The 25,940-nt window shown below is 41.4% G+C and overlaps 1 protein-coding gene across 2 annotated transcripts in view; it reads right to left on the bottom strand.

The window, feature by feature from the left end:
- Positions 1-25,940, bottom strand: part of KIF13B (kinesin family member 13B) — a 120,592-nt gene that overhangs the window by 10,457 nt on the left and 84,195 nt on the right. For both annotated transcript variants that reach the window (XM_042832727.1, XM_042832728.1), the window contains exons 28-37: positions 25,020-25,146; positions 23,015-23,070; positions 21,733-21,857; positions 19,749-19,925; positions 18,113-18,205; positions 16,978-17,130; positions 15,855-15,932; positions 15,195-15,248; positions 8,143-8,260; positions 7,205-7,338 (exon numbers count right to left, since the gene is read on the bottom strand). In XM_042832727.1, the coding sequence (XP_042688661.1) occupies positions 7,205-7,338; positions 8,143-8,260; positions 15,195-15,248; positions 15,855-15,932; positions 16,978-17,130; positions 18,113-18,205; positions 19,749-19,925; positions 21,733-21,857; positions 23,015-23,070; positions 25,020-25,146 (1,115 nt within the window). The remainder of the gene's footprint in view (positions 1-7,204; positions 7,339-8,142; positions 8,261-15,194; positions 15,249-15,854; positions 15,933-16,977; positions 17,131-18,112; positions 18,206-19,748; positions 19,926-21,732; positions 21,858-23,014; positions 23,071-25,019; positions 25,147-25,940) is intronic.

Below are 25,940 nucleotides of genomic sequence, written 5' to 3'. Positions count from 1 at the left end.
CACCTGCGGAGAAGGAGACACCACAACTTCTCTGGGCAGCCTACGTCAGTGCTCTGTCACTCTCACAAAAAAGAAATTATTTGTGTTAATACAGAACTTCCAGTGTTCCAGTTTCTGCCCATTGCCCCGTGTTCTATTGCTGCACACCACTGAAAAGAGCCTGCTCCCAACAACTTGACTCTATCCTACAGATACCTATAAACAGTTATGATACCCCCTCTCAGCCTTCTCTTCCCCAGACAGATGAGCCCCAGGTCTCTCACCTTTCCTTGTACAGGAGATGCTCCACGCTCCTCACCGTCTTTGAAACTTTCCGCTGAACTCTTTCTAGGAGATCCCTGTCTTTTGAACTGGGGAGCCCAGAACTGGACACAGCAGTCCAATATGGCCTCACCAGTGCAGAGTAGAAGGGGAGGATCACCTTCCCAACCTGCTGGCCCAGCTCTTTTTAATGCACCCCAGGATCTCGTTGGCCTTCTTGGCCATAAGGGCACACTGCTGGCTCATGGCCAATCTGTTGTCCACCAGCACGCCCAAGCCCTTCTCTGCAGAGTGCCTTTCTGAAGGTCATCCTCCAAACTGTACTGATGCATGTGGTTATTCCTCTCCAGGCACAAGACTCTACGCATGCTCTTTTTAAACCTCATCAGGCTCCTCCCTGCTCAACTCTCCAGTCTGTGCAGATCTTGTTGAATGACAGCACAGCCTCCAGGTGTGTCAGCCAATCCTCCCAGCTTTGTACCATCAACAAACTTGCTGAAAGTAGACTCTATCTTATTGTCCAGGTCATTGATGAAGACGTTGAACAAGACCAGACGTAGTATTGACCCCTGGGATCATCGCTAACTATGGGCCTCCAACCAGACTCTGAGCTGCTTACCACAACCCTCTAAGCTCTGCCAGTCAGCTAGTTCTCAATCCACTTGTCTATCCACACTTTCTTACAAGGATGCTGTGGGAGACAGTGTGGAAAGCCTTGCTGAAGTCAAGATACACAACATCCATTGCTCTCCCTCTATCTCTCCAGCTGGTGAAGACAACAGAGAAGCCAGCAGGTTGGTCAAGCACGATTTCCCCTCGGTGAAACGAACGTTTTTCCATGTTGACTACTCCTGATGACCTTCTCTTCCCATGGCTTGGAGACGGCACCCAGAACAAGTTGTTCCATCACCTTTCCAGGGATGGAAGTAAGGCTGACTGGCCTGTAATTTCTCGGATCGTCCTCCTTGCCTTTCTTGAAGACTGGTGTGACCTTGGCTATCCTTCAGTCTTCAGGCACCTCTCCCATTCTCCAAGACCAGCCAAGGTTATAACTAAGGCAGCCTTATAAGGGTATTATCAGAAAAGTCCACTGCTGCTGTCTCTGCCTTACCATCTGCAGACTGAGCTCAAGGATTGTCAGTCTGACAGTCGTACAGAGAAAGTAGTACATTCTCATCACCATTTACAAACAGCTACTGGAAATTTCTCCAGCAGGGCATGACAGTTGCTTCATTAAATGTGGATTTAATTCAGTTCTGAGCAGACAGGATAAAATACTTTCAAAAGACACACAGCAATTCAGTAAGAATTCTGAACAAAGTCAACAAAGTGGAGAGTGATGAGGTGCTGGAACAGCTGCCCAGAGAGGCTGTGGATGCCCTGTCCATCCCTGGAGGTGTTCAAGGCCAGGCTGGATGCAGCCTGGCCTGGTATTAAATTGGGAGGTTGGTGGCCCTGCATGTGGCAGGGGGGATTGGAGATTCGTGATCCTTGGGGTCCCTTCCAACTCAAGCCATTCTTTGATTCTGTGATAAAGATCCACCCAGGCCCAATGTTCCTACTTACTCCCTATTTTAAAATCATTTTAAAGTCATCAGTCATTCCAATACAAAATCTGCAATCCTCAAGAAGATCCAAAACTCAGAAGTTGTATTTGTCAGTTTGTTTGTTTGTTATTTTTCCTAAAGAAACTATATTTAAATATCAACCCAAACTAAAACCTTTTTATTTCACCTTCCTAACATGGAACATATTAGCCTGTAATAATACTTCTGTATTCCACATTTTTAATGTACTTTGTGCAAAATTAAACATGCATCATTTCCTATGCAGTTATTTCCAGGCAGAAAGATTAAAAGGGCAATTTGTTACCATTTTCAAGGTTAGTTCACAAGGAGGTTCCAGAGGTTTTCACTAAGCAGTTTAAAAGGCCAGGTTTCCATACTCATTCTCATTAAAAGCTATATGAAAGAGGATGATAGGGAAAATTGAACTTATAAAGAAACCAAAACACAAATAGCTTAGTCACAAGATCCAGACACATATGAGCCCAGCCAGGCACAGAAGGTCTGTTGAACTATACTGATTATAGCATCCCAATGGCTCTTTATATGAAAAATGCCTTCTAGATTTGAAAGAAGGTTCTCCAAGGCCATGTTATTTACATTTGATTAAGGAACGTAAGTTCTAGCAATTATGCAATGCTCCATATACACCCATGAAACTACTGCTATTTTTTAATCCACTGCCAGAAAAAGTCTTTTCTCAATTCAGAAAGCTTTTCATTAACTGCATTTCATTTGTTTGAGATTAATTACTATGTCTGTACCAGAAGGTGAAAGAACAAATTGAGAGCTGTCCTTTCCTCGTGTCACATGTCTGCATTTCTATACCACAAAACAAAAGAGAATTAGATTAGTGCATGGAAATTCAGAGAGTTTATTTATTCCTTTTAAGACAGCTGTGACTCCAGATCTCTCTTGGAAGTCATGTGCTAAGAAAGACGTTTGACCATCCAACAAGGATTGAGTGAAGGTGACCACTTCTCAAACCATGCCGGTTAGAGGAGTTTGCTTTAGCCACAGCAATGTCAAAAAGCAGAAAGTGAAATATAATATGTACATTTTTAATGTCAGAACCCAACGATGCCTTAAAATGTGATTATACAGGCAGTTCCTGGAGATCAACAGGGTCACAAGGTAAAGAACAGCAATTCTGCTGGGTGCACACTGTGAAAGCCTCAGCACCTTAATAAAAGAGACAAGCGTCGAGAGCGTGCACGTAATGTAATTATGCACAGATAGATGAAACTGATTCTCCATCCACCTGCATATTTCAAGCATTTTAAACTTTTCCTGATCAGCAATAAGGAGTGACAAGGCTTTAAATCTTGCACACTGTGCTACTAAGCTTTTTAAAGAATAGACTGGGAAAATAAAAAGCAATTGCAGTAATCCAAAAAAGGTTTAAGCTGTTGTGTTTTATTTAATTATTTTTTACTTACAGAATACTGGCAAGTAATTGAAAAGCAGCAGATAACTGATAAAATAGGCATTTTCTAACTTAAAAGTATATAAACAGCTTCATCAGAAACCAATCTTTTAGGTACATAAACAGCTTCATCGGAAGCTGTTCTGCTAGTTACATAAAGAATCCTATTATGCCAAATTAATTCAATCTAACTAATTAGAGAGCAGGAAGTTCTTTCAATTATTTTATGTGCTGTCTGAGAAACACACTTGAATACGAGAGCAGATTTCATTAATTGCGGTTCATTATTCTCCAGATTAGTTACTAAACTTGCATCAGAAGGTCAAAGACAGCAATTTTGTTAGCTGCCACCACCTTGCCTGGCATGGCTCTGCCTTTCTGAAACTACAAACAAAAACAGCACTGGAAAGACCATCTCAACAAGACGTTGTGATAACCTACATGCGCTCCTTTACTCGGTGGAGGAGTTGGAGAACCGTGGGGATGTGGCACTGAGGGACATGATGAGTGGGCTTGGTGAAGAAGGCTTGATGGTTGGACTAGATGACCTTAGAGGTCTTTTCCAACCTTAATGATATTGTGATTCTCTGATTTTATCTTAAGATTGATCCCAAGCAACAGCACGCAATTGAAATAAGTTGCTAAAACAATAAGATTAGAAGCTTATTTTCAGAACAAGTGATGACAACTCCATCTTCTGTTTACTTGCCTGGGATGTGATTTGGTAACACATCCACCTGGACAGCTGCTTGGTCATGATGAACTGAGCTACACTTCAAAACTTGCAGAAATAATTAAGAGCTGCTCACTTCAAAATGATTCTCTAAAGTACTTCAATCAGCTGTGAGACTCAGCCTAGAAGATGCAGCTCTGAGCAGACATGCACAGGGACCTAACCCTGACAGCTGAACTGTAACATATCAGGGATTTAATAGCACAGCAGGGCAGCCATCTAGTTCAGTATGGGTCAGCAGCACTTTTATGGAGTGGGTTTTAATGACAATAGATGGTTACATGCTCTCAAATGCTGCAACAGACATGCACTGAAAAGAGAGCTTGACAAGAACTCTGGAAATTCTTTGAGTTGTTTGATGAACTTGGAGAAAGGAACCAACTGACCCACTTCACTTTTTGGTATTTATGTTCAAAAATCTGTCACCACCTATCTGCTCATTTGCATTTAGCCAGGTAACAGTGATTTAGATCTTTCCATTTTCCTTGAGAAGTGTTCCTTTAGTCACCTTCAGCTCTCTGAATTTGCTGTTTACTGTCACAGAAATCCAGCAATTCCCTGTTAAGAGGTCAGATTCCTTTGAAACTGCAGCTGAAATATCCTTTTGGCTTCATCTCCCTGTTAAGCTTTTTGTAGTTCACTGCCTACTCTCCTCCTGCACACTCAGTTATGTCCCCTGTCGCTCCGTATCAAAGTGCAATTCTTCCACTGAACTAAGCCGTACTGTTCTGTATTTTCTGAGATGCAGCAATGTCGTTTTTGTGCCCTCCTCACTCTGCACTATGGCACAGCCATGCAGGAATTACCAGCGTGCTGTCTTACACGGACAGGTTAGTGATAAGGCGTTACAGCCCACTGCCAAGCACTGACCCCATTGCAGGCCCTGAGCACACAGCCATTTGTCACTGCCACCACTGGAATTCTGGCCAGTTTTTAACGCTTGCAACCACTTCTGCATCCTCAAGCAGTTGTAAGGAAGCAGCAAGAAGGATTACGAGAAACGATGATTTGCTTTTCAGTGTCATATTAATGTGCATCAACCCCTTTACTCTGTAATGCTGAGGGACAGTGGGCATGGTGGGGATGGGTTGGGGTTTGACTGGATGACCTTATAGGTCTTCTCCAACCTTAATGATTGCATGATTCTAGGATGCTCAAGCCAGTCACTACATGCATGCATGCACCATCACACATTCATTTCTTGTGCTGCTTGGAGGAAGGTCATTCTGGAACAGCTCCTTTAGTTTCTGCTCTTTCGTGCACTGTGATTTCTAACAGGAGTGAAGAAGCTGTGTGCTTACTGAGAGAGCTCTGAAGAATATCTATGCAGCTCTGAAATCAGTGAGGTTTGTTTGACTTGACTTCTATTACAAAAGTACAAGCAACAACTAACTTAGAGATTTCATTTTGTTTTACTGATTCAGTGGTCACAGAAAACTTCAGGCTGACCTGCAACATGCGTTGAAACATCATGCACTCCTGTTTATACATTAGCTTTTCTTCCTTAAAACAGATTAGAGACAGCATTCCTGCCTACTTAAAACTTGCTGTGATCGTGATCTGGTTGAGTTTCCATAGTAATCCATAATATAAATTAAAATTCCCTAAGGTAGGTAGCTTTGTAGTATAAAAACTGACTTGAAGGCAAACAACTGCAAGAGTGATCTTGAACAGTAGGAAGGAGTGGGAACAGGTGGTTAGACTAGAGGAAGGAAATTGGGCCTCACTTCTCAGCTCAGCTCTCATTGATTCAGTGAGAATTCCAGCAGTGGTAAAAGGATCTGAGTGCAATTGTAAAGAGCACCTATTTGCATCTTCCAATACCCAAATACCTTTAAGAAAGTCACTGTCTTCATTTTAATCAGCTACATTTCTCAGATGTGCTAGGTTTCATGATCTCAGATTCTACACTGACCTTGTTGTAAGCAAAAGGCCACATGAAAATGTGAAATGCAAAGTTAGTTGACATTTGGGAATAAAACTTGCTCATTTTACTTCATAGAGAAATGGTCGTGGTCAAACTAAGAATGTTCTAAATTTGCTTTATTTTTATTTGTACTATGTCTATCACAAGTTCCACTAAAACTTAACTGTGTTTTTAAGCCTTTGGTTTTGGCCTATTTATCTTCTTACTATTTCACTGTACTTCTGCCATGACAAAGCAATTCCTTGCAATCATAGAATCATGAAGGATGGAAAAGACCACTGAGATAATCTATTCCTACCATCTATGCATACCCCTTAGCTGCTCTTCAGCCGTAGCAACCAATAGGACAGAATGCCTGGATCATACCACAAAAAGGAGTTGCTTGGGGATTATTTTTTTGTAGTTTTGTTTTAGAAAGACATCTTCTAAAATACTTGTCTGCACATGAAGAGATGGGAAAGGTCTATGGTAACAGAAAACATGCTTCCAAAATTACAGATGAAGACAAGGTTCTGTCTATGAAGAGTTAGCTGAATGCTTAACAAGGCAAGGACCACATGGGCTGCCATACACTTTAGAAAGTGAGATCTGGCTCCAGATTTATTTTCATAACAGTTTTTAAGTATTCCAGGTTTACACAGAAGAAGGCTTTTTCTTTATAAATAAATGACAGTCTCTCAAATTAGGAAGAAAGTATCATTTATAGTGGGATTCTGTTATTTCATCTGCTTTCTTTAGGAGATAGTAGAGTTTGCAGTCAGCTTGACCGTGCATAAGCTACCTTTCACTGCACAGAAGTCACAAATGGAGCACATGAAGTTTTGTAGCACAGAACCAAAAAAATCAAAGCTTCTCTGGAATGTGGAATAAATGAGAAACAAAAGCAACTGTATGCAGCAGAAGGTAGAAAAGGGTGACCCAAGCTGGGACAGGGGAGAAGGAAGATGGTAAATGAAATAAAGAATTAAAAATAGAATTACATTTTCCACTTGGCAGTACACAAACAACACTAAGTGCACTTCATAAATTTTACTATTGTTGCTGCAAATGGTATTACCATCAATCATGCTGGTAGTGTACTTGGCACTTCTAAAAAGCCATGTGGGCTGACTGTGTCAATAAGTTTAACAGCTCCACTGTCTCTGCACAGAATGGAGGGGAAATGCATCACAAGGCTTTAGTATGACGAGGAGTTGGGTTTGCACTGCAACAGCAAATAAAATGGTGCTCTGTTGCAAGTCTAACAGCACTCATCAATATTACTGCATAGCCAATCTCATTTAAAATCTTACCTGCTGTGCAAGAGGTGAGGTCTGCCTGCCCTTCTTCTCGTCTCTAACAGGAAAGAGAGACTTCAGCAGCTTTGGCATCTGAGGCACGAATGACTTGACAGGATTCAGGTAGGAAGCAGCAAGGCTACCCAGACCTGTTAGAAAAACGGAACAGTGTGAACAGATATGCTATGGTGAAAAAAAAAAGCTATCATTTTAATTCTAGAACTACATCTTCCTGTAGTCAGTGCACTAACCAAAGAAAAGCAGTGAGTGTTTGCTCCTTCCTAGAACAGGATATATGAATTTGGGTAATTTTGGAAGTCATTTTCATCACATGGTGTGAAAAAGCTTGCTGTTTGCTGTTAGAAACACAGAACTGCTTACAACTTGAAGAAGCAAAAAAACAAATCACCTGGAAGCAGAACTGAAAAAAGATGCTAACAACACAAAATTCTGCTAACAATTACAAAATATACTGAGGAAGAAAGACGAGGAAATACTAACATAAAAAAAAAAGTTATGGACATTCAACTCTTCTTGATAGTACTGCTGCTTTTAATACTTTCCCTTGAGAAAACCTAGTTAGAAAGAAACCCTCACTCTGTATCACTCCACTCTCAGTCATACATCAGGCATACTCGCTGCAAAACAACCCCCCAGCTCCAGTGCTAATTATTTTCTAAGACATTGGTAGGCTTCTAGTCTTGGATGTTTTAATGACCTAAGAGATACATGTTTTGAGCCCAGATAACTTCAGGCTTTAGAAACTGAGCTTCTGAGATCAAGACTGCATCTGCAGAAATCAAAGACAACTTTAAACGTGCCTATCACAGAGAGGAAGCTGCGTTGCTTTGGAGGAGAAACCCGTATCTCCGAAAGGTGCTTAGATTTGACAGTGATGGGGTGACTTCACTCCATCTTTACGACAGCTGCCTTAGCTTCAGGAAAGCCCGTACCTGCATCAGGGGAGTGGTTCTGCTGCCCGGAGCCTGGCAGAGAGGTACGAGTTGGACTAATGCCCCTGCTGGAGTTTGTGACACCTTGGGATACATCTTGCTGACTTTCCCATCGGCCCTAGGGAGAAAAACAAAAGTTGTATTTTTCGAAGTTAGCACGCCACCAGCAAGACTTACACACCATGCCAGCTTGCACAGCGCCTTCGAAATGTTACAAACATGCAGAGCTGAGGAAAGACCCTTCCCCAAGGCACTTTTAGTTGAAACACCCAGTGCTGCTAAGATAAGCATCCTCAGCTCCCATCTGCAGCAAGGCACAGGAAGAATCTACCTAGAGACCTTAAACTTATGACAGTGCACTGAACTGTGCAGCTGTTCTGGGAGTTGTGTATGGTACAACCAGGTGACAATACAACAGTTCTGTTGGCCCCAAATTCCTAAATATTCTGTGTATCTGCTCAGGAAGCATTCATGAGTGAAGTCTGGCTGAAGTGACAGGGAGAAGGGGTGAGGACAGACAGAGCTTGAAATAAGAAAGTAAATACGACCTTAGACCTGAAGGCTGGATTTTAGTGCTTAGGGTCAGATATGGCCCAGGGGAGCTTCAGGTTGGACATTAAGAACAAATTATTCTCAGAAAGAGTGGTGAGGTATTGGAACAGGCTGTCCAGGGAGGTGCTGGGGTCACTGTCCCTGGAGATGTTCCAGAACCATGGGGATGTGGCACTGAGGGATGTGGGCAGAGGGCATGGTGGGGTGGGCTGGGGTTGGATTTGGTGATCTCAGAGGTACTTTACGATCTTAATGATTCTGTGATTCTATTTCTTCTACCCCAAGCTTACCAGTGACAACCAGTGACCAGTTCAGTGACAAAATTTCTTGGTGAATAGAGAGAATCTCCAAGCTATCGCTTCACAACAGTGCATGATTTTCAAGAATCTAAATGGCAGAAACATATTTTCCCATCTCTATCATATTCTAATATAAGAAAAAGTTTCACTTTTTCAAAATGAAAAGTTGTGAAGACAGGATGGTGTTAAGGCAACCAAACTGACACAAACTGGACTCTGATCACTCTGCTGGTGAAAAGTTATGCTATGGTTTCTAGTTCTCTACATTATAGGGTGTCTGCATCTGAATCGTGGTTGTAAACACTTGCACAATGAGATGGCACAGTGAACATAATAGAAAGGATGCACTACGGGTGGAGAAACTTGCTGCACTCATGACCAGAGATTTTATGTATTTTTCTGGATGGAAGAGAAGGGAAATACACCATTTCAAGAAGCTTCACAGTGCTGAAAAAAAGGAAATAATCTGACCTTGAAACAGAAAAATGACAGGCAGCTAAACTAATCTCAACTGTAACTTGAAGTCATGAATGTTTCACAAATAATAAGTAAGCCAGGATAGAAGGAATAGATTTCTCCAATGGGTTGAAGGTCACACTGAGCAGCTCAGAGCAAAAATCGTTTCCATTTGGATCTATAAGCCAGTCCCAAAGAAGCTGTCCTGCTCTGAATAGCAAGTAATGTACACTTTTGCAGAGCAGCACTTCACACCTTGAGTAGCTGTTTTCTTACGTGTAGAGACAACAGGCTCTGCCCCTGTGAAGTAACATTTGGGATACCTAAAGGGTAATGGATGTCTGAGTTGACTGGAGGCAGTCACCATGGGTGTCAGAACTGATGTTACTCAGGCTGGGAGTAGCAGCAATACCAGGGTTTGTTTAGTCTTGTATTTTCGAGGACGTTGGAGTTTAAGCCCTCCTTGAAAGCTTCCTGCTTTATCACTGTAGATGACAGAGCTCTTCTACCCGTACCTTAAACCCCCCATCTTAAGTGTTATCCTTGACCTGCAACTCTTACATCTTACACACATGTAAAACAACTCATGGCTATGTCTGGAAAATTCTTTCCACAAAAAGCTCCTATGAAACAGTCTCTCCTACTGCACTGCACAGAAACCCCCTTACTGTGGGTTTTGCCATCTTGCATTTCAATTGGTGCTGATTTCTTTTAGGTGACCTTACTGTGTTGCCCTGTTTTCAGCTGAAACAGTGTTAACAGCACACTGATATATATGCTGGTTGCTGCTGAGTGATGGGTGCACACCTGGAGCACATCCATTCGGTGCCCAATGTGGGACTGAAAGGGTTGAGGCAACAACAGATTGGACCAGAATGTATTAAAACAAAATTGTTCTAAGTGGTAGAATAACTTAATGTCATAATGTTATTTTTTCCTTTTCATAGAATCACAGAATGGCCTGGGTTGCAAAGGCCCACAATGCTCATCCAGCTCCAACCCCCTGCTGTGTGCAGGTCACCAACCAGCAGCCCAGGCTGCCCAGAGCCACATCCAGCCTGGCCTTGAATGCCTGCAGGGATGGGGCATCCACAGCCTCCTTGGGCAACCTGTGCCAGTGCCTCACCACCCTCTGGGGGAAAAACTTCCTCCTCACATCCAACCTAAACCTCCCCTGTCTCAGTTTGAACCATTCCCCCTTCTCCTGCCACTGTCCACATCCACTGTTTTTCCAGAGATTGTTCAGAATTTTTTCATGGACCCATATTACTTCATACCTTACTTGTTATATATGCTCTCTGGTACGCTGTTTACCACTTTTGGGGTGTGGATTAAGGTTATCATTTTTTTATATGCTGTAACACTGGTCAGATTAACCCGGTATTTGTATTTGATATTGCAGTCATCTTTGTACTTCAGGAACCATATCTTGGACACTGTTAATAATTTCTCTCTTTACTTTGTGTCCTTGGGGAACCAGGCTGTGGGAGAGACAAGTGGGAATGCTCAAACCAGCATGTTCCTATTGCCATGCTGATTTAATGTGTTTCAGGCTTTTCTTTTTTTTAAATTGAAACAACTATTTATGAACATCCTCCAGGTATATCCAGCCCCAAGATTGGATAGTGGCAGAGAGCGTGGAATGGCATGGCCAGCATCCTGAACAGTGGGCACCCTCAGTAGTTTACAAGTCCTGCAGTAGGTGTTTAAAGCCAGAGTGGAAACTTCCAGTGATTCTACACTATGCTCAAAGTCTTCCTTTTTGGGATGTCGAGTTTTTCTTTAAGTCCACTTTGTTGGCTTCCACTGATGGATTAGTTGGCAGGAGAGCCAAAATTCCCAGATGAGGAAAATCTCAGCGTAATTCAATCTCCTGTGATGCACCAGCTCAGTGACACTAAGGAAGTTTACAGAAAGTAGAATGTTTGGTGGGATATGGTCACAAGACTAAATGAACTGTGAAAAGAACCATTTGGTTTTGTTACTTTTAGGACTGGTAATGGCATCAGCCTGGTAGATGGTGGTCTAAGGAAGAGGGGAAAGCATCTGAAGGCTTCTTTTTGGACAACATAGCAAAGCTTTTTTTCCTTTTTAATGATGATGACCCTCTTACTAAAGACAAATGGACAAAGGTGGCAGGTCCTAACAATTTTCTGTCCACAGGCCATGTCTAAAGGGCTTCTTGATACCACAGAGATATCAAAAATAGACTATGTGGGGAAAGCTTGCAAACTTACTAGAACACTGACTCAATGTAGGTAAGAAGCAACTGAATCATTCTGTGAATCATGATTTATTGAGTCACAAGTGCCCTTCCTTGACTGTTCCAACAGAAATCATTCAGACAAGTACATCGGCTTTCTAGACCTGTTTGAAGAGTGATTCAAAAAAATGAGAGTAAATATGAAACAGAGCTAAACACTTCCAGAGGATTCATCCTGTACAAAAACAATGGCAAGACGTAGTGACTTTTTCCTTAGGAAAACAAACAAACACTTATTTTCCTTAGGATCTTTAAGAAATTTTACTTCAGTCTTGACATTACAGATGACTACATTTCCTGCATAATGTTAAGTATTTTACCAGACTAAATAAAACACTGGCCCTGCAAGCAGGAATATGCACTTGAAAATAGCATTTGTCTGGCCAGGTACTTAAAATATGTTGGGTTTTCAAATCAAAAATAATCTGTTTTAGAGAAGAAGGATTATCATCTTACGTTGATGGTCACATATGTTTAGAGACAATATGACGCTCAACTCTGAGTTGACCGTTATTGATTTACCATTATAAAGTAGGTAAATCATGGCAGCACACAGAGAAACATAGAGAAAGAAAACACTGGGAACAACTGGAAGGGTCAAGTGTTGTGCTAAAAATCTAGAGGGGTAAAAGGCAGTTGATGAATGAAAGATTTTACTAAGTTGGTTTGAAAGATAACCCGCCTCAATCTCTCAAAAGAAAAGAAAAGTAAGGATTATTAACTGCATTGATACAGTTGCCAAGTTTCAGACATGCACGCCACACAGCACTCTCACTGCTCTGTGTGTTCACTAACTGGAACACATACATTTTAGGTCTAAGCAACTGGTATTATTTAAATGCTGGGAATCTCTGACCTGATCTCTGGGAGCTCTCTGGTGTCAATGCACTGAGATATTCCTTAGGTTTTGTTTCAAAATGTGCCACATCACACCTCTCCTCCAGTTCTGCAATGAGGCTTTTCTGGCTTTTCATGGGAGCGTGACCACATGTAGCAAGAAAGATTCAGCTACGACTGCACGATGAGCCCAGGTCATAATTCTGGTCTACCTACCTTAGTTGCACCTACACCATTGTTTCATCTTATGATAACTCTTTTTAAATATATTTTGTTTTACAGGAAAATGTGTTCTGGCCATTCATATTGCTGGAAACTGAAGCAGAATCCACTTTCACAACTTTCCCAGTATGAACAGTGCTTTACATACAGAAATGAGAGAGGCCTTCCTACGCAGCTTAAGATCCACAGTAAAGGCAGCAACAACGCCAGGAATAATAACATAAAATTGGAGAGGGAAATGAAGTAATGGAATAAAAGTTAAAGAGAGGAAGACTGTGAAATAAGTAAAGGTGTCCACTAATATTAACATACACAGGCTGGGCAGATAAGCCCTGTATCCAATTTATTATGCAATTACTATACTGGGACTGACATTTCTTATGATACAATAAACCACTTGTTAGAGATCAGCTTCTTATAGTCACTTGTAAACAAAAATTCCTGGGAGATGATGATTCATCAGTGCTGGAGAAAACTTTTTTTTCCACTGAATTGCTTTCCAAGTGGCAAAAGCCACCTAACTTAGCTAAAAATGAAGTCATTTGTGGATCCTTAGTTCTAAAATACATAAAATGCTATCACTAGTGTGCTCTACGTGTGCTACAGGAACATTTAAGAATATGATTAACATTTCACTCTGATTACAAAAAGCTTCCATTCATCTCTCTATGGAAACTGAACCAGCTTTGGAATGAGCCCCTGCATCAGCCCCCATTATTGTCCTGAGCAAGGGATGCTTTGAAAACAGGTACTCTGCAAGCAAGGAGAGAAGCTGCAGCCCCACATCACAGTGGTACAGTGCATTTGTCAGCAGCCACCCTAAATGAGGCGAAGAGCTGCAAAACGCCATGCAAACCACTAATAATCAACTCTGCTTAACCAAAGCTTGGTACAGTCAAGGGGACATACAGTTATCCCTCTGACAATGTTAATGGGATAAGAAGATTAAATATGGGTTTCCATTGTCCTAGGGTTAATTTCAACTCATTCTTTCATAGCAATCAAGTGTTGTTAGCACTGAGCTATCTGAAGCCAGACAGCCTCAGCAAGACATGGTAGAAACTCTCACTCAACGTTCATCTCATTTCCAGGCTGTACACAACCAGCAAATATTTGCTTGCTTTTATATATGTATTTTTTCTAGTTGTTAAAGCAAAGATGGGTCATTTCTAAAATACTGCACCCTGTCCAAAGAACTCTGAGAAATGCCATCTAAATAGCTGCAGGATGTAACAAACCATAAGAAGGCCCCAAGAAGCAGAATCTTCCTTGTAGCGGTTTCACACAGCGTTAATGACAGGCTTTTCAACAGAAAAATCTCATTTGCTGTCTACTATGCAAATGAGACACCAACAGCAGCATCTTCAAAGCAGGAAGTAAAAGCGTTTAAGGGAGCAAAATAAACTTTATAGTGAGATAAAATTATTATCCCACTCATTAGGTGGACCTAATGCATTACCTCTGCTGGGACCTTTGGACTCTGAAACATGAAGTGAGGGAAATTGTTGAGGAGAGGAGAGAAACAAAAAATGTAAGTACTCCAGACTTTAATTTCTGCTTTAAAAACCTACAATATTGAGACATTCCACAGTTCTCTCCAAACGGAAGCTGCTGTAAGCACTTGATTACCTGCACACCTTTTAGCATTCTCTACATGGATCAGATGTAGCAGATTTAGCAACCAATGCTAGAGCACTACATCAAAATCCTATTATTCCGTGCAACTGCATTATGCATTAAAACGTCTTGTCACCACTAGATTCACCTTTTCAAAATGACTACATGCTCACTTGGCAAAATATCTATCAGGAGAGAGCCCCTTAGTTTATCTTGGCTTTGGAAAATACATTTAATTTTAATTTTTCTCTTTTTGAAGAAACACTTTTGATCTGTGCCATTATTTTTAAGGAGCGTAATGGGCTGAATTATCAAATCATCCACTGCAGGGTTCTGCCCTGAAAGGCATAGACTCAATGCATTCCATTCTATACTGAAGATGAACCTGAGCTTAGACGTGAGCTCAGATTTGTCCCTTACCCAACAGGTTTGCATCCATTCAACTGAAAGCTTTGGAAGAGCTCTGAAGATAGACAGTGAGAAAACTTCCCTTGAAAAGCACACCCCCAAGTGACGGACGGCTACGTTTAACCTGGTCTGTTTGGCACAGGCCTGCCACTGCACATCCCACAGTTGTTGGCAGCAGTGCTACGTGGCTGATGAAAACATGGGAGCCTTCCCAGGGATGTCTGGTGCTGCACAAAGCAAGTAATTCCAATGAGCAGTCTCAATGATACAAGGAACAGGTGGGTGTGCCTCATCTTGTAAGGATATTTCTCAACTACACCCCTGCACCTGGTGTAATGCAGTCATGGTAGCTACTCCTTTTCAGTAGAAGATTTCCCAGGAGAGCTTCAGATACTCACCCGATTGCTGCTCAGGTTATAAGGAGGAGCTAAATCTTGGCGGCTTGCAGAAAGCTGAAATGGTCAAGGCAAGCAGAATTATTTCTTAACAAAAACTTGAACAACTGATAAATATGCAACTTGACGAACACAAGGAAGGGTGAAAGTAAAGCCTTCAGTTAAAGCGGAGCTGAAAGTCGAGAGACGATGAAAGGTGAAATCCCAATTAGTGACCTAAGAGAGGCCAAAATTTGACCAGTTTTCATTATCAGCTCAACCAAAGCATTTCATTTAAAACGTTGGAAAGCAGAAACGTCTCTTTCTTCTTATGCACTAATCAAGAAAAAGATAATGCTTCTACAACACAAAATTAAAATCAGTAAATACTTGGAACTTGCTTTCAAAACTTCTAGGGAAAAAGTTGATAGTTAGATGAAAAACTAGTGTTCTGCTTTTTCCAACGATGTGGATTTATGCAGGTACTCTAAAGCACACTAATCCGTACGGTGAAAATATGAAAACATGCAGATTTTGTCTACCCACAGTGATTTGCAGGATGACAAACAGCACAGACAAGCAGAACAGTCAAGCAAAAGGAAATTTATTGCTATGTTCGATTGGTAATTGAAAGATGCACTTGCTGCCCTCAATCTGCTGCGGACTCCAGCACGGAATACTCACCCGGTTCACATTGGGAGAGCTCAGGCTCCTCCGGTAGAGTTTTCCTTTTCCCATTAGCTGCTCTTTTACTGCAACTTCCTGCAAATCACACAGAAGCAAAAGATAGAAAATACTAGGCGTGTTTTGCCAGAATCCAAGCTCCAATCATCCCATCTTTGTCTATACAAGAAAAATGTTATTAAACAGCTGTATAGCACTGGCTCCCATCTGTGAAGTTTACTGTAATCTAAAAATTGTATGTAACACAGCTAGAAGTGCAAGAGTGGAAAAACATTAAGTTTTTTGCTGATTGGCACATATAGGACTTTACAGCTAATTCTGATTCTGGGAGATGACTGCTACAGATGTGAAGACAGGCTTCTTTTTGTAGCTGAGCTCCTATTTTAATCCCTTAAACTAATTACACATGACAGGGACCTTGCTTTCAATACTTCCGAGTGCATCGCACTTCACCATTAATTTATAGCGGGCAAGCACACACTCTGGCTTGCTTTGCATAACTTTCTTTTACTCTTGCATAATTTATATCCAGAAGAACAATTTTCAATAAATGTTTTTCTCTTCCATATTTTCCCTGGTACACAGATCAAGTTGCAGTGCTCAAGATTAACCCAATCAGTGTCATACATATTAAAGAGAACAGGTTTGGTTGCTCCAAGGCAGAATATGAGCATATGGACTAGATGATCTTAAAGGTCTGTTCCAGCTGTAATGATTCTATGATTTTGTGATTCAAAATGACACGAGCTCTACTAGCAACTTGGAAAATCTGTAGTAAATCCTAACCTTCAGAAAGCAAAAGCTCACATCAACCCTATCTGCTTTTTCTGCTACATAATCAGCAATGGACAGTCTTAAAAACCAACCAAGGATAAGAGATGGTGCATGTAATACAAAGCTCCCAGCCCCATTCACCCATCTTGCAGATAATTCAGTGAGAACATCTATGTAAAGTGAACTACATTTGCTTCTTTGGACTTCTGCCACAGGCACACTTTGTAAAGCTTAAGGGGGGGGGTCTTGGGTTGCCAGCCACTGTATGTCCTTATGAAAACATCTGCATTGTCATATACTGTACTGAGTAAGTACACAACTGCTGTGTGCTACAGCCCTAACATCAGACCTGCCGCAGACGATCCAAGGTGAGAATGTTCTCCACAGCCAGCACACTTCGCAAGTACTTCTCTATGTAGGCTTCAGAGTCAGCTGAAGCTGCGTCTTCAACATTTGCTGCCATTCTGGCCAGTGCTTCCCGCTCTTCAGCTCCTTGAGCATCCTGGAAAGAAGAAAAGAAATGACATGCTCTAAAAACAAAACCCTCCTCCATCAGTCCTGAAGAAAATGCATTTTTAAAATGTGCAGGACAGATTCAACACTGTTTTCCCTTAAGTACAGGGGGAGATCCAAATGCCTTGTTGGACTTTTCTAAATATGCCATATCATACTCAGAAATCATCAACGCCACCTCAAGTTATACATGGTTGTTGTTGGTTTTCATTCCCTTTTTCCTGTGTTTTTTTTTTTTTTTTTATTGAGAGAGTCTCACAGTAAGACATTGCCATTGATTAGCTAAAGGGCTGTATTCAGATATCTTGTAATTATAAAGCACTCAAACACATTTAAGGCATTATCTACTCCGTGAAGGAAATAAAATTTCAAGTGACTTGCAGAAGGAAAAAAAAAATGGGCATAGCTTGAGAGACGTTGAAACACGGTGTTAAATACATCAGAACATAAAAGAGAGTCAGGCAGCAATCAGCCCTTTGGCTCTTCATGTGTTAATGCTTTACAAGTGCTCTGACAGAGCATCTGTCTGGAAGGAAGGAATTAGGATTCAACTATGAATGTACTCAGGAATCAAGGGTTACATTAAGATGTTACTTAAGAATTTAGGGTGTGTGGAGGGTGGTTAATATTTTGTTGGTTTGTATTGTTGGTTTCGTTTGCTTGTTTGCTTTTTTAACATATTATCACATTCCCTACATGAGGTATTTCAGCTACCTATATTTATTCCCCTTTCCTTTAAAACGTTTCTTCAAGGACTTAAGCAAATGGATGCTCACTCAACAAAATACACAGTGACACTGACAAGACACACGTTGTTGATAAGTCTAAACATGTAAATAAGTTTGCTTAATCTTTTATAAGAATCATACTTTATGCTTCCAGCAGCAAGAAAAAGCATGCTTAAAATAAAGGGACATTGCAGGAAATTAGAGAATCCCAGCCAATTTCAGATAATTTGCATTCTTATTCACCTCTGGAATATTTGAGACTATCTCAAAAGTGACACCACAGCCAGGAATGGAACTTCGGTGAGACATTCTTCGGAGGAAGCTCTGTGCAAAGCCCTGTGGGGAGACAGAAAGGAAATATTTCTTGCTACAGAAAAAAATGTTTTAATGTACTCGAGTGAAGTAAGTAGAGTTGACAAAGAAAGAAGCCCAAACCCAAAAGATTAGCCAGCAAATACTTAAGATTCAAAGATTTTGACTTGGAGACAAATCATTTGCTCTTCTGCATTTAAGACACAGAAAAAGAATTACCTTCCTTCACTGCAAGGTGACTGTTAAACCAGCACGCAATACATTTGCTAGTTCTGGATATTTTTTTGTGGAGCCTTAGGTGACTTGTCTTGAATATTGACAAGTACAGGCATTAAATTCTTGACCAAAGAGATCGTTATGAAGGATGATTTAAGGGGGCATGGTCATTGTTTATGCTGACTTGGCGCCTCGCAGGGTTAAGAACTGGACTGTTGAATTAATGCAGAGATGAGTCATTCAAAGATGCTGCTGAGACAAACGCCCGGGAAAGGTTATCGATGAGGATTTTTTAGAAAGCTAGCAAGAAAGTTAGCCAGAAAGCTAGCAAGAAAGATTCGGTATTGGAGAACAGTAAGGAAGAATAATTGACAGAATCTGCAGAAAACAGAATTGATGAAGACTTAGCACAGTTATAACTATTGGCAGGCTCAACCTACTGAGCAAATTCCTCCCGCTGTGTATTATTTAAAAATCCCTGATCCCTTTCTGAGAAATAGCTGTTGCCTGAGAGCTGTAGTTTTTACATTTTGAACAGTAAAAGCAGCTCACAGTGGCCTACAGGGTTCCTGGGAGGGACCACACCTCTCTGCTCTTGCTCCAAATTTTAATACAGAAGTGCAAATAGAACAACAATTCAGGCTCCTTGCTTTGTCATCATCATTGCTAAGGGAAGCTGGATTCTGAGGCAATGCTGAACAAAATCTTCTTCCTCACCATGGTAGGAATAAGATATTTGTCAGAACGTGTTGCCACAAATGGAATAACAAAATTCTGCTTTCCACTTAGGAAGCATCCTACTCTCAACTACGCAGCATCAGAAATACAGCACAACTGGAAAACAGGTTAGACTGAGAGTGATTAGCTGAGACATTACACAAAGGGATCTCTGTTCCAGCTACTGCTTGCTTACCTCTAAATATCTGAATGACTACACAGAAATAGCACTAATGTGTGAATATACTACAGGAGTAGGGAAACACCCAAGTTTCTTTGGATGCAGTTTTTTGTAAAATAGGAACTCCAAGCTCAGGACAAGTGAGCTTTTTCTACTTTGCTCAATGAATGGGGATAAAGCAGTCACTCAGTAGCTAACAAAGGCTCCCATATACTAAGTTGCCATTAAGCCTTAAAAAAAAGCTGCATCATCATCCACAATGTAAAAAATGCAGTGAAAACCACATGGCAGCCTAAATCCTCCCGCAAGCTGCTAATATGATGCTTCCATTCTGGTATAAATGAAAGAGAACAGTCACAGCAGAGTCCTGTTGCACAAACCACAGCCTTCCCTTCCTGAGGCAGTGACAAGCTCAGGGCAGGGTGAACACATGAAGGACTGCAGAAGACAAACCTGTCTGCCATAAACATTGACGCAGATGCGTTTGCGCAACACCAACTGCATTTCTGCAGGATGGCTGAGCTGCACAGTGGCTCTCACAATAAGGTAAACTCTTTCATCTGCTGCTGTTCCTTTACTGAGCTGGATGCAGTCGTGGACTGTGGAGTCCCAGGAGGCTTCTACTTTCACCTGCGAAGGAAAAAAAAAAATGTATCCTCTAATAAGCATAATTAGGTGTATAATTAACTGTAATTAATTAAGCATAATTATGAAAAATACATAATACATAAATTTTGAGAGTCAGCTTCTCCATTTCAGTCCCTATGAAGAAAAATCCCTGCACTTCAGAAGAGGCCATTTAAGAAATTGAGATTAGTTTACCAAATGAAGATGCTGGGATTGAAAATGCCAACTTGCTCAAACTGGAACATTTCCTCTCAATAAAAAGACCACTGAATACCCAAGATCACTGCAAATAAATTTTAAAATATGCAAAACTGCAGGGCCATTTGGCCTAATTTATTAAGATAAACTAGACAGCAACTGAGATTGCAGTGAAAATCTTCCATCTCACTACACAACCTCTGCACTCAGTATTTGAGATCTCCTATATTCGGAATGCAGAGTTGAAACATTTTGTGGAAACACTTCTATCAATACAGCAAATGCTGGAATTTCTCTTCTTGACTGTTAAAATATAGATCATTAGAATCATAGATTGGAAAAGACCACAAAGGACAAGTCCAACCACCAACTCATCACCATTATGCCCACTAAACCACATCCCTAAACGATTACTTAATAATTTCATAATTATTGTTACTGCAGTTTTAAATGCTTTTTTTGTTGAAATCACAAGAAAAATATTTTGGCATTTATCCTTACAGGCTTTTAAGACAAAGGAGAACAACAGCAGACAACAAAGCCAATCAAAATCAACAGGAATAATAAACATAAAAGAACGTAGAAGACTAAGTTAAAAAACCATATCCAATTATTCTAAACCTTGTAGCAGAAATTATCCACCAAGAGTTGTGAAGATGTAAAACAATGAGCTATGTGGTAAAATGAGAACATAATGCACGTAACAGTGCACAGCTAAACATGTTAACCATAACCTTAGTTAAGATTGCTTGCTTTTTCAGCTGAAGGCTTTCATAATTTAATTGGCTGAGACTCAGATGAAGGAAGATTCTTGAATTTTATTTTTCAAACTGTGGTTCAGCTCCTAGCGAATGTCCCTTGCAAACAACAACTGCCTCTACAAAAAGGACCTCCCTGAAGGAAGGCTGAGGGAACTGGGCTTGCTTAGCTTGGAGAAGAGAAGGCTCCAGGGGGATCTCATTGTGGCTTTCCAATATTTGAAGGGCGCGTAGAAACAGGAGGGGGAACGGCTGTTTATGAGGGTGGATGGTGATAGGACAAGGGGGAACGGTTATAAACTGAGACAGGGCAGGTTTAGGTTGGATCTGAGGAGGAAGTTTTTCCCCCAGAAGGTGGTGAGGCACTGGAACAGGTTGCCCAAGGAGGCTGTGGATGCCCCATCCCTGCAGGCATTCAAGGCCAGGCTGGATGTGGCTCTGGGCAGCCTGGGCTGCTGGTTGGTGACCTGCACACAGCAGGGGGTTGGAACTGGATGAGCATTGTGGGCCTTTGCAACCCAGGCCATTCTGTGATATGATATGATACGATATGACTTCCGTGATATCTTTAAAGATGGGTGTGAAAAGGCAACGTCACAGCCATTTTTAAGAAGGGTAGAGAGGACTATCCAATTAACCACCGACCTGTTAGCTTCATGCCTGTGCTGGTGTAGATCATGGAGGAGATCCTGGAAACCATGCTAAGGCAGTAGAAGAGATGGAGGTGATTTGAGACAACCAGCATGGACTTCTCAAGGGCAAGTCCTGCCTGACCAACTTAGTGGCCTTATACGTATAAAGCAAACATCTAAAAGGCTTCTGAGTTAAATGTGCTAATCTGTATCTCTACTTACCTCACTATCATGATGTTTTACAATCTGCAGTTCAAAAAATTCCTCCTCTTCTTCAGCAACAAGAGTCGCATCCCACCCACCTGCTTCTGGGTCATCAAGGTTATCTTGGGAGCTGAAGTCATCAGCTAGAATCAGTGGTGAATGCAGAAGGGAGAGAAGGTAAAATCATAATTTCCTTTTTAAAAACACCCAAGTTATTAATTTACATTTCATTTCTACATAGAAACTGTTCACAAAAATGTGGGAACGCAAAGTGAGCCTTATAAAGTACTCTCTTGTGCAGGAAAATCCTCTGGTTGTAAATATCCCTTCGCTTCCTTTTTATTCCTTAAATATCCTCCATTCTATTTTGAGCACTGCTTCACAATTATACCAAGTACATTGCTTGGGTTTATTAGCTAGGTGATTTTGTTTTTTTTTTCTTTTTTGAAATAAAGAAGAGCAGCTGGTTGAAGAAGTATGGTACATTTAGACCATGATTAAATCTTTAGCATGGTTTTCAGGAACACGCTCAACCCGCTTAAGTCCCCCACCATTAATGAATTATTAACTCGCTCCTCTCTGAAGCCCTTCAATATTTCAATGGGCTTTTTGAGGTAAATAAGCCTTAATGCAAACAGCACCACAGCAAAACCCTCATCTCCACAGGCAGAATGCCACTTCTCACCTCTTACCTGATGCTTTTAACCCAAGCACAGACCCTCTTCCAAACATCACGAGAAGGATTTGTTCAACCAATCAAGCACTGCTGGCTCCCTGGTCTATTTGGGGTTCTCCGTTTCTCATCTGTGATTTACCCATCTTTCCTAACACTATCTAATCAAGTACACCACACTGGATCTTGTATTTGAATTGTTTATTTTTGTTATGCAGACATTACTAATGGTGACTTCATATTTTCTTCCAACTGTTAAAGACATAATACAGCACCAGCATAAAAACCTTGCAAGGCCTCGGGAGGAGCATTCCATCCAGAGATTACTTTTTTTATGACATCATCTACTGCTGTTCATCCTGTTGGGTACTCTCATTTTACTATTTCCTTTTTACTGACCCAAACATCTGCAGAGTAGCAGGGTTGTCAGAATGCACAGTCCCTTCCATACATAACGCTGTGTGGTTTGAAACATTCAGCAACGTGTTTCAGTGAAAAACGTGTCACTTCAAATCGATCTACCTGATGTTCCGGGCATTTCATCATCTTCTTAGCTTTAAATTCTACCACATCACTGGTTGTACAAAGTTTGTTTCAAAGTTCTCTGTCCTTTTAAGAGCCACTTACCATTCAAGTCAAGGAAAATAACAGGAATGTGAGTTTCCATACCAGGCACGGGAGTCCTAAAATGTAAGACAGTGACAATGGCGGCATTTAAATTACAGCAGATTTACCCAGCACACGTACTTTATGATAAAAGCTCACAGAATATTACATTCAGTACAACTGCAATTCCAAGTCAGACCAATGATAACCTTGCCAAACAGCTTTATTTTAATTTACTGTTGCAGAGTCTCAACTAAATTGCTACTTCTTTTATACCAGCTCTCTTACTATTATTACATTCTTTGACCTCTGCTTTCAGAAATGTCTTCTCCCTCTAAAATACTAATAGCAAAATTAAGTTTACTTACTCTGACATACACATTTATGAAATGCAAACCCCTCTGCATTATTGATGTCAGTGAAGACAGCAGAGTTGGTCAGAAAATCCAGCACCAAACTTCTCAAGCTTCCATTGATGCTGCCACAGTGCACAACTGTTTCTCTGTCTTATAAAACACATCTGTCCCAGAGCCCAAGCAGCCACACAAGGCATGCTTTTCACAGCATGTGTTCAGGGATAGCAGGACAAGGGGAAAGGGGTTTCAGTTGAGGGAGGGAAGATTTAGGTTGGATGTCAGAGGGAAGCACTTTACTATGAGAGTGGTGAGGTGCTGGAACAGCTGCCCAGAGAGGCTGTGATGCCCCGTCCATCCCTGGAGGTGTTCAAGGCCAGGTTGGATGGGGCCCTGGGCAGCCTGGGCTGCTATGAAATGGGGAGGTTGGTGGCCCTGCATGTGGCAGGGGGTTGGAGATTCGTGATCCTTGAAGTCCCTTCCAACCCTGGCCATTCTGTGATTCTGTGATTCAGGGATAACACAGGTTGTGCTCTGCTTGTTTTAAAAACTGAGTGTTCTGTGGCCTTGCACTTTAAAGCTACAACATTAATGATGTGCTAAAATGGAATATGAAGCATCAAAGACATTTTAAAAGACACCTAGCTACAGTCACAGCTGTAGAAAGGCTGTAGCCATCTCATGACAAACTTAATGATTTTATGGTGAATAAGAGCAGGCTGGATTTTTATATGATGTATAAGGTCACACTAAGAACCACACTGAACACTTCCTTTGGAGAAAATGTGTTCAAAATAGATTCTTCACCAAGGAAGTTTCCTGCAGCTCCACTGTTTTCAAACCCCAGTATTTTAATGTTGAAGACAATGGTACTCCAATAAAGCATATGACATCTTTATGTTTCAGAAGTACTAATCTGGCTCTGGGCAGCCTGGTCTGGTGGTTGGCGACCCTGCACACAGCAGGGGGGTTGAAACTAGCTGATCTTTGAGGTCCTTTTCAACTCAGGCCATTCTATGATTCTATGATTCTAATTTTAACAAATCTCCATTTAAAACCCCGTGACAGTCAATTCCATCAATAAATATCGTCAGAGTTTAGCTCAGAAAAACACTGCAGAAAGTTGAAAGCAACCAATGCTGAGGTCTGAAGCAAAGCAGCCTTGCTTCCTTATCTGCAGTTGTTACTCACAGCTGCTACAGTATGGCAAGCTCAGTGTAGTGTAATTTACTATTTTTAATGTTTAGAAAATTACATGGAACACTTGCTGACTAAACAAACTTTGCACTTCAACCAGGAGCGCAACAAAATGCTCCTGTAGATGCAGTTTTATTATGACAGAGCAGCCTTTTAAGTGAATGAACTAGGTAATTAACATATTAGCTAATTTTTTAAAATGGTAAGTGCAGTGGTAATAAATATTGATTCCGTTTCTTCAGAAGGTCATAATTACTCTCTGATCAATAGTGGTTTCGTTTACTAAATAGCATTTCTGGATTTCAGATACACAGCCTAATAAAATAATATAAGCAAGAGTCCTAATTTTAACAACTTTCCTCATGCAGTGTAGAGTCCAGATTAAGGAAAGCAACAAAATGGCAACGATTCAAGTCAGGAAGAAGCCATGCATCATTTTTATGTTAATTCTTTCATGTGGCAATGCATGCTCATACCACTCTGCTGGAGCTCCAGGGATCCCACTGCCTGCAGAAGGCACCATTACAGCATTCCTTTCTTCAGTGAGCGTTAGCCTCATCTCTAGAAGCTGTGCCTCCCGATCAGCATCATCCTCTGTTTTATCTGGGGAAGCAATGTCAGTAAGGACAACAGAGAGCATTTCTGACTCAGTGCCACTGCCAAGTGTTGTTGCTATACCATCTTAATAAAATCAGACCCACTCTGCTCAGAAGTTCAGCACACAAAGAAGCACACAGCATCGAAAAAAACTGAATTCTGCATAAGCTTCTCCAACTTTTGTTTCACTGAAAGTGAAGTAGTGGTAGACTCAGAGATTCAACACTTTACTCCTTCTTTTCTAGATTTGGGGTGGCCAGCAGGGACAGGGAAGTGATTGTCCCTCTCTACTCTGCCCTTGTAGGTTCCATCTGGAGTACTGCATCCAGGTGTGGGTACCCCAACACAAGAAAGACAGGGAGCTGTTGGAGAGGGTCCAGAGGAGAGCCACAAAGATGATCAGGGGACTGGAGCACCTCCTGTAAAAAGACAGGCTGAGGGAGCTGGGCTTGTTCAGCCTGGAGAAAAGAAGGCTGCGGGGTGACCTCATGGCAGCCTTTCAGTACCTAAAGGGAGCCTACAAACAGGAGGGGAATCAACTCTTTGAAAGGGGTGATAACAGCAGGACAAGGGGAAATGGTTTTAAGTTAAAGGAGAGAAGATTTAGGTTGCATATCAAGGGGAAGTTCGTTACCATGAGAGTGGTGAGGTGCTGGAACAGCTGCCCAGAGAGGCTGTGATGCCCCGTCCATCCCTGGAGGTGTTCAAGGCCAGGTTGGATGGGGCCCTGGGCAGCCTGGGCTGCTATGAAATGGGGAGGTTGGTGGCCCTGCATGTGGTGGGGGGGTTGGAGATTCATG

Source organism: Centrocercus urophasianus, unplaced genomic scaffold (assembly GCF_019232065.1).
Source record: "Centrocercus urophasianus isolate 14NV4802_14NV808 unplaced genomic scaffold, USGS_Curo_1.0 seq_39, whole genome shotgun sequence".
NCBI lineage: Eukaryota > Metazoa > Chordata > Aves > Galliformes > Phasianidae > Centrocercus > Centrocercus urophasianus.
Note: the sequence above shows the minus strand (reverse complement) of the source record. Positions and strands in the feature narration are given on the sequence as shown.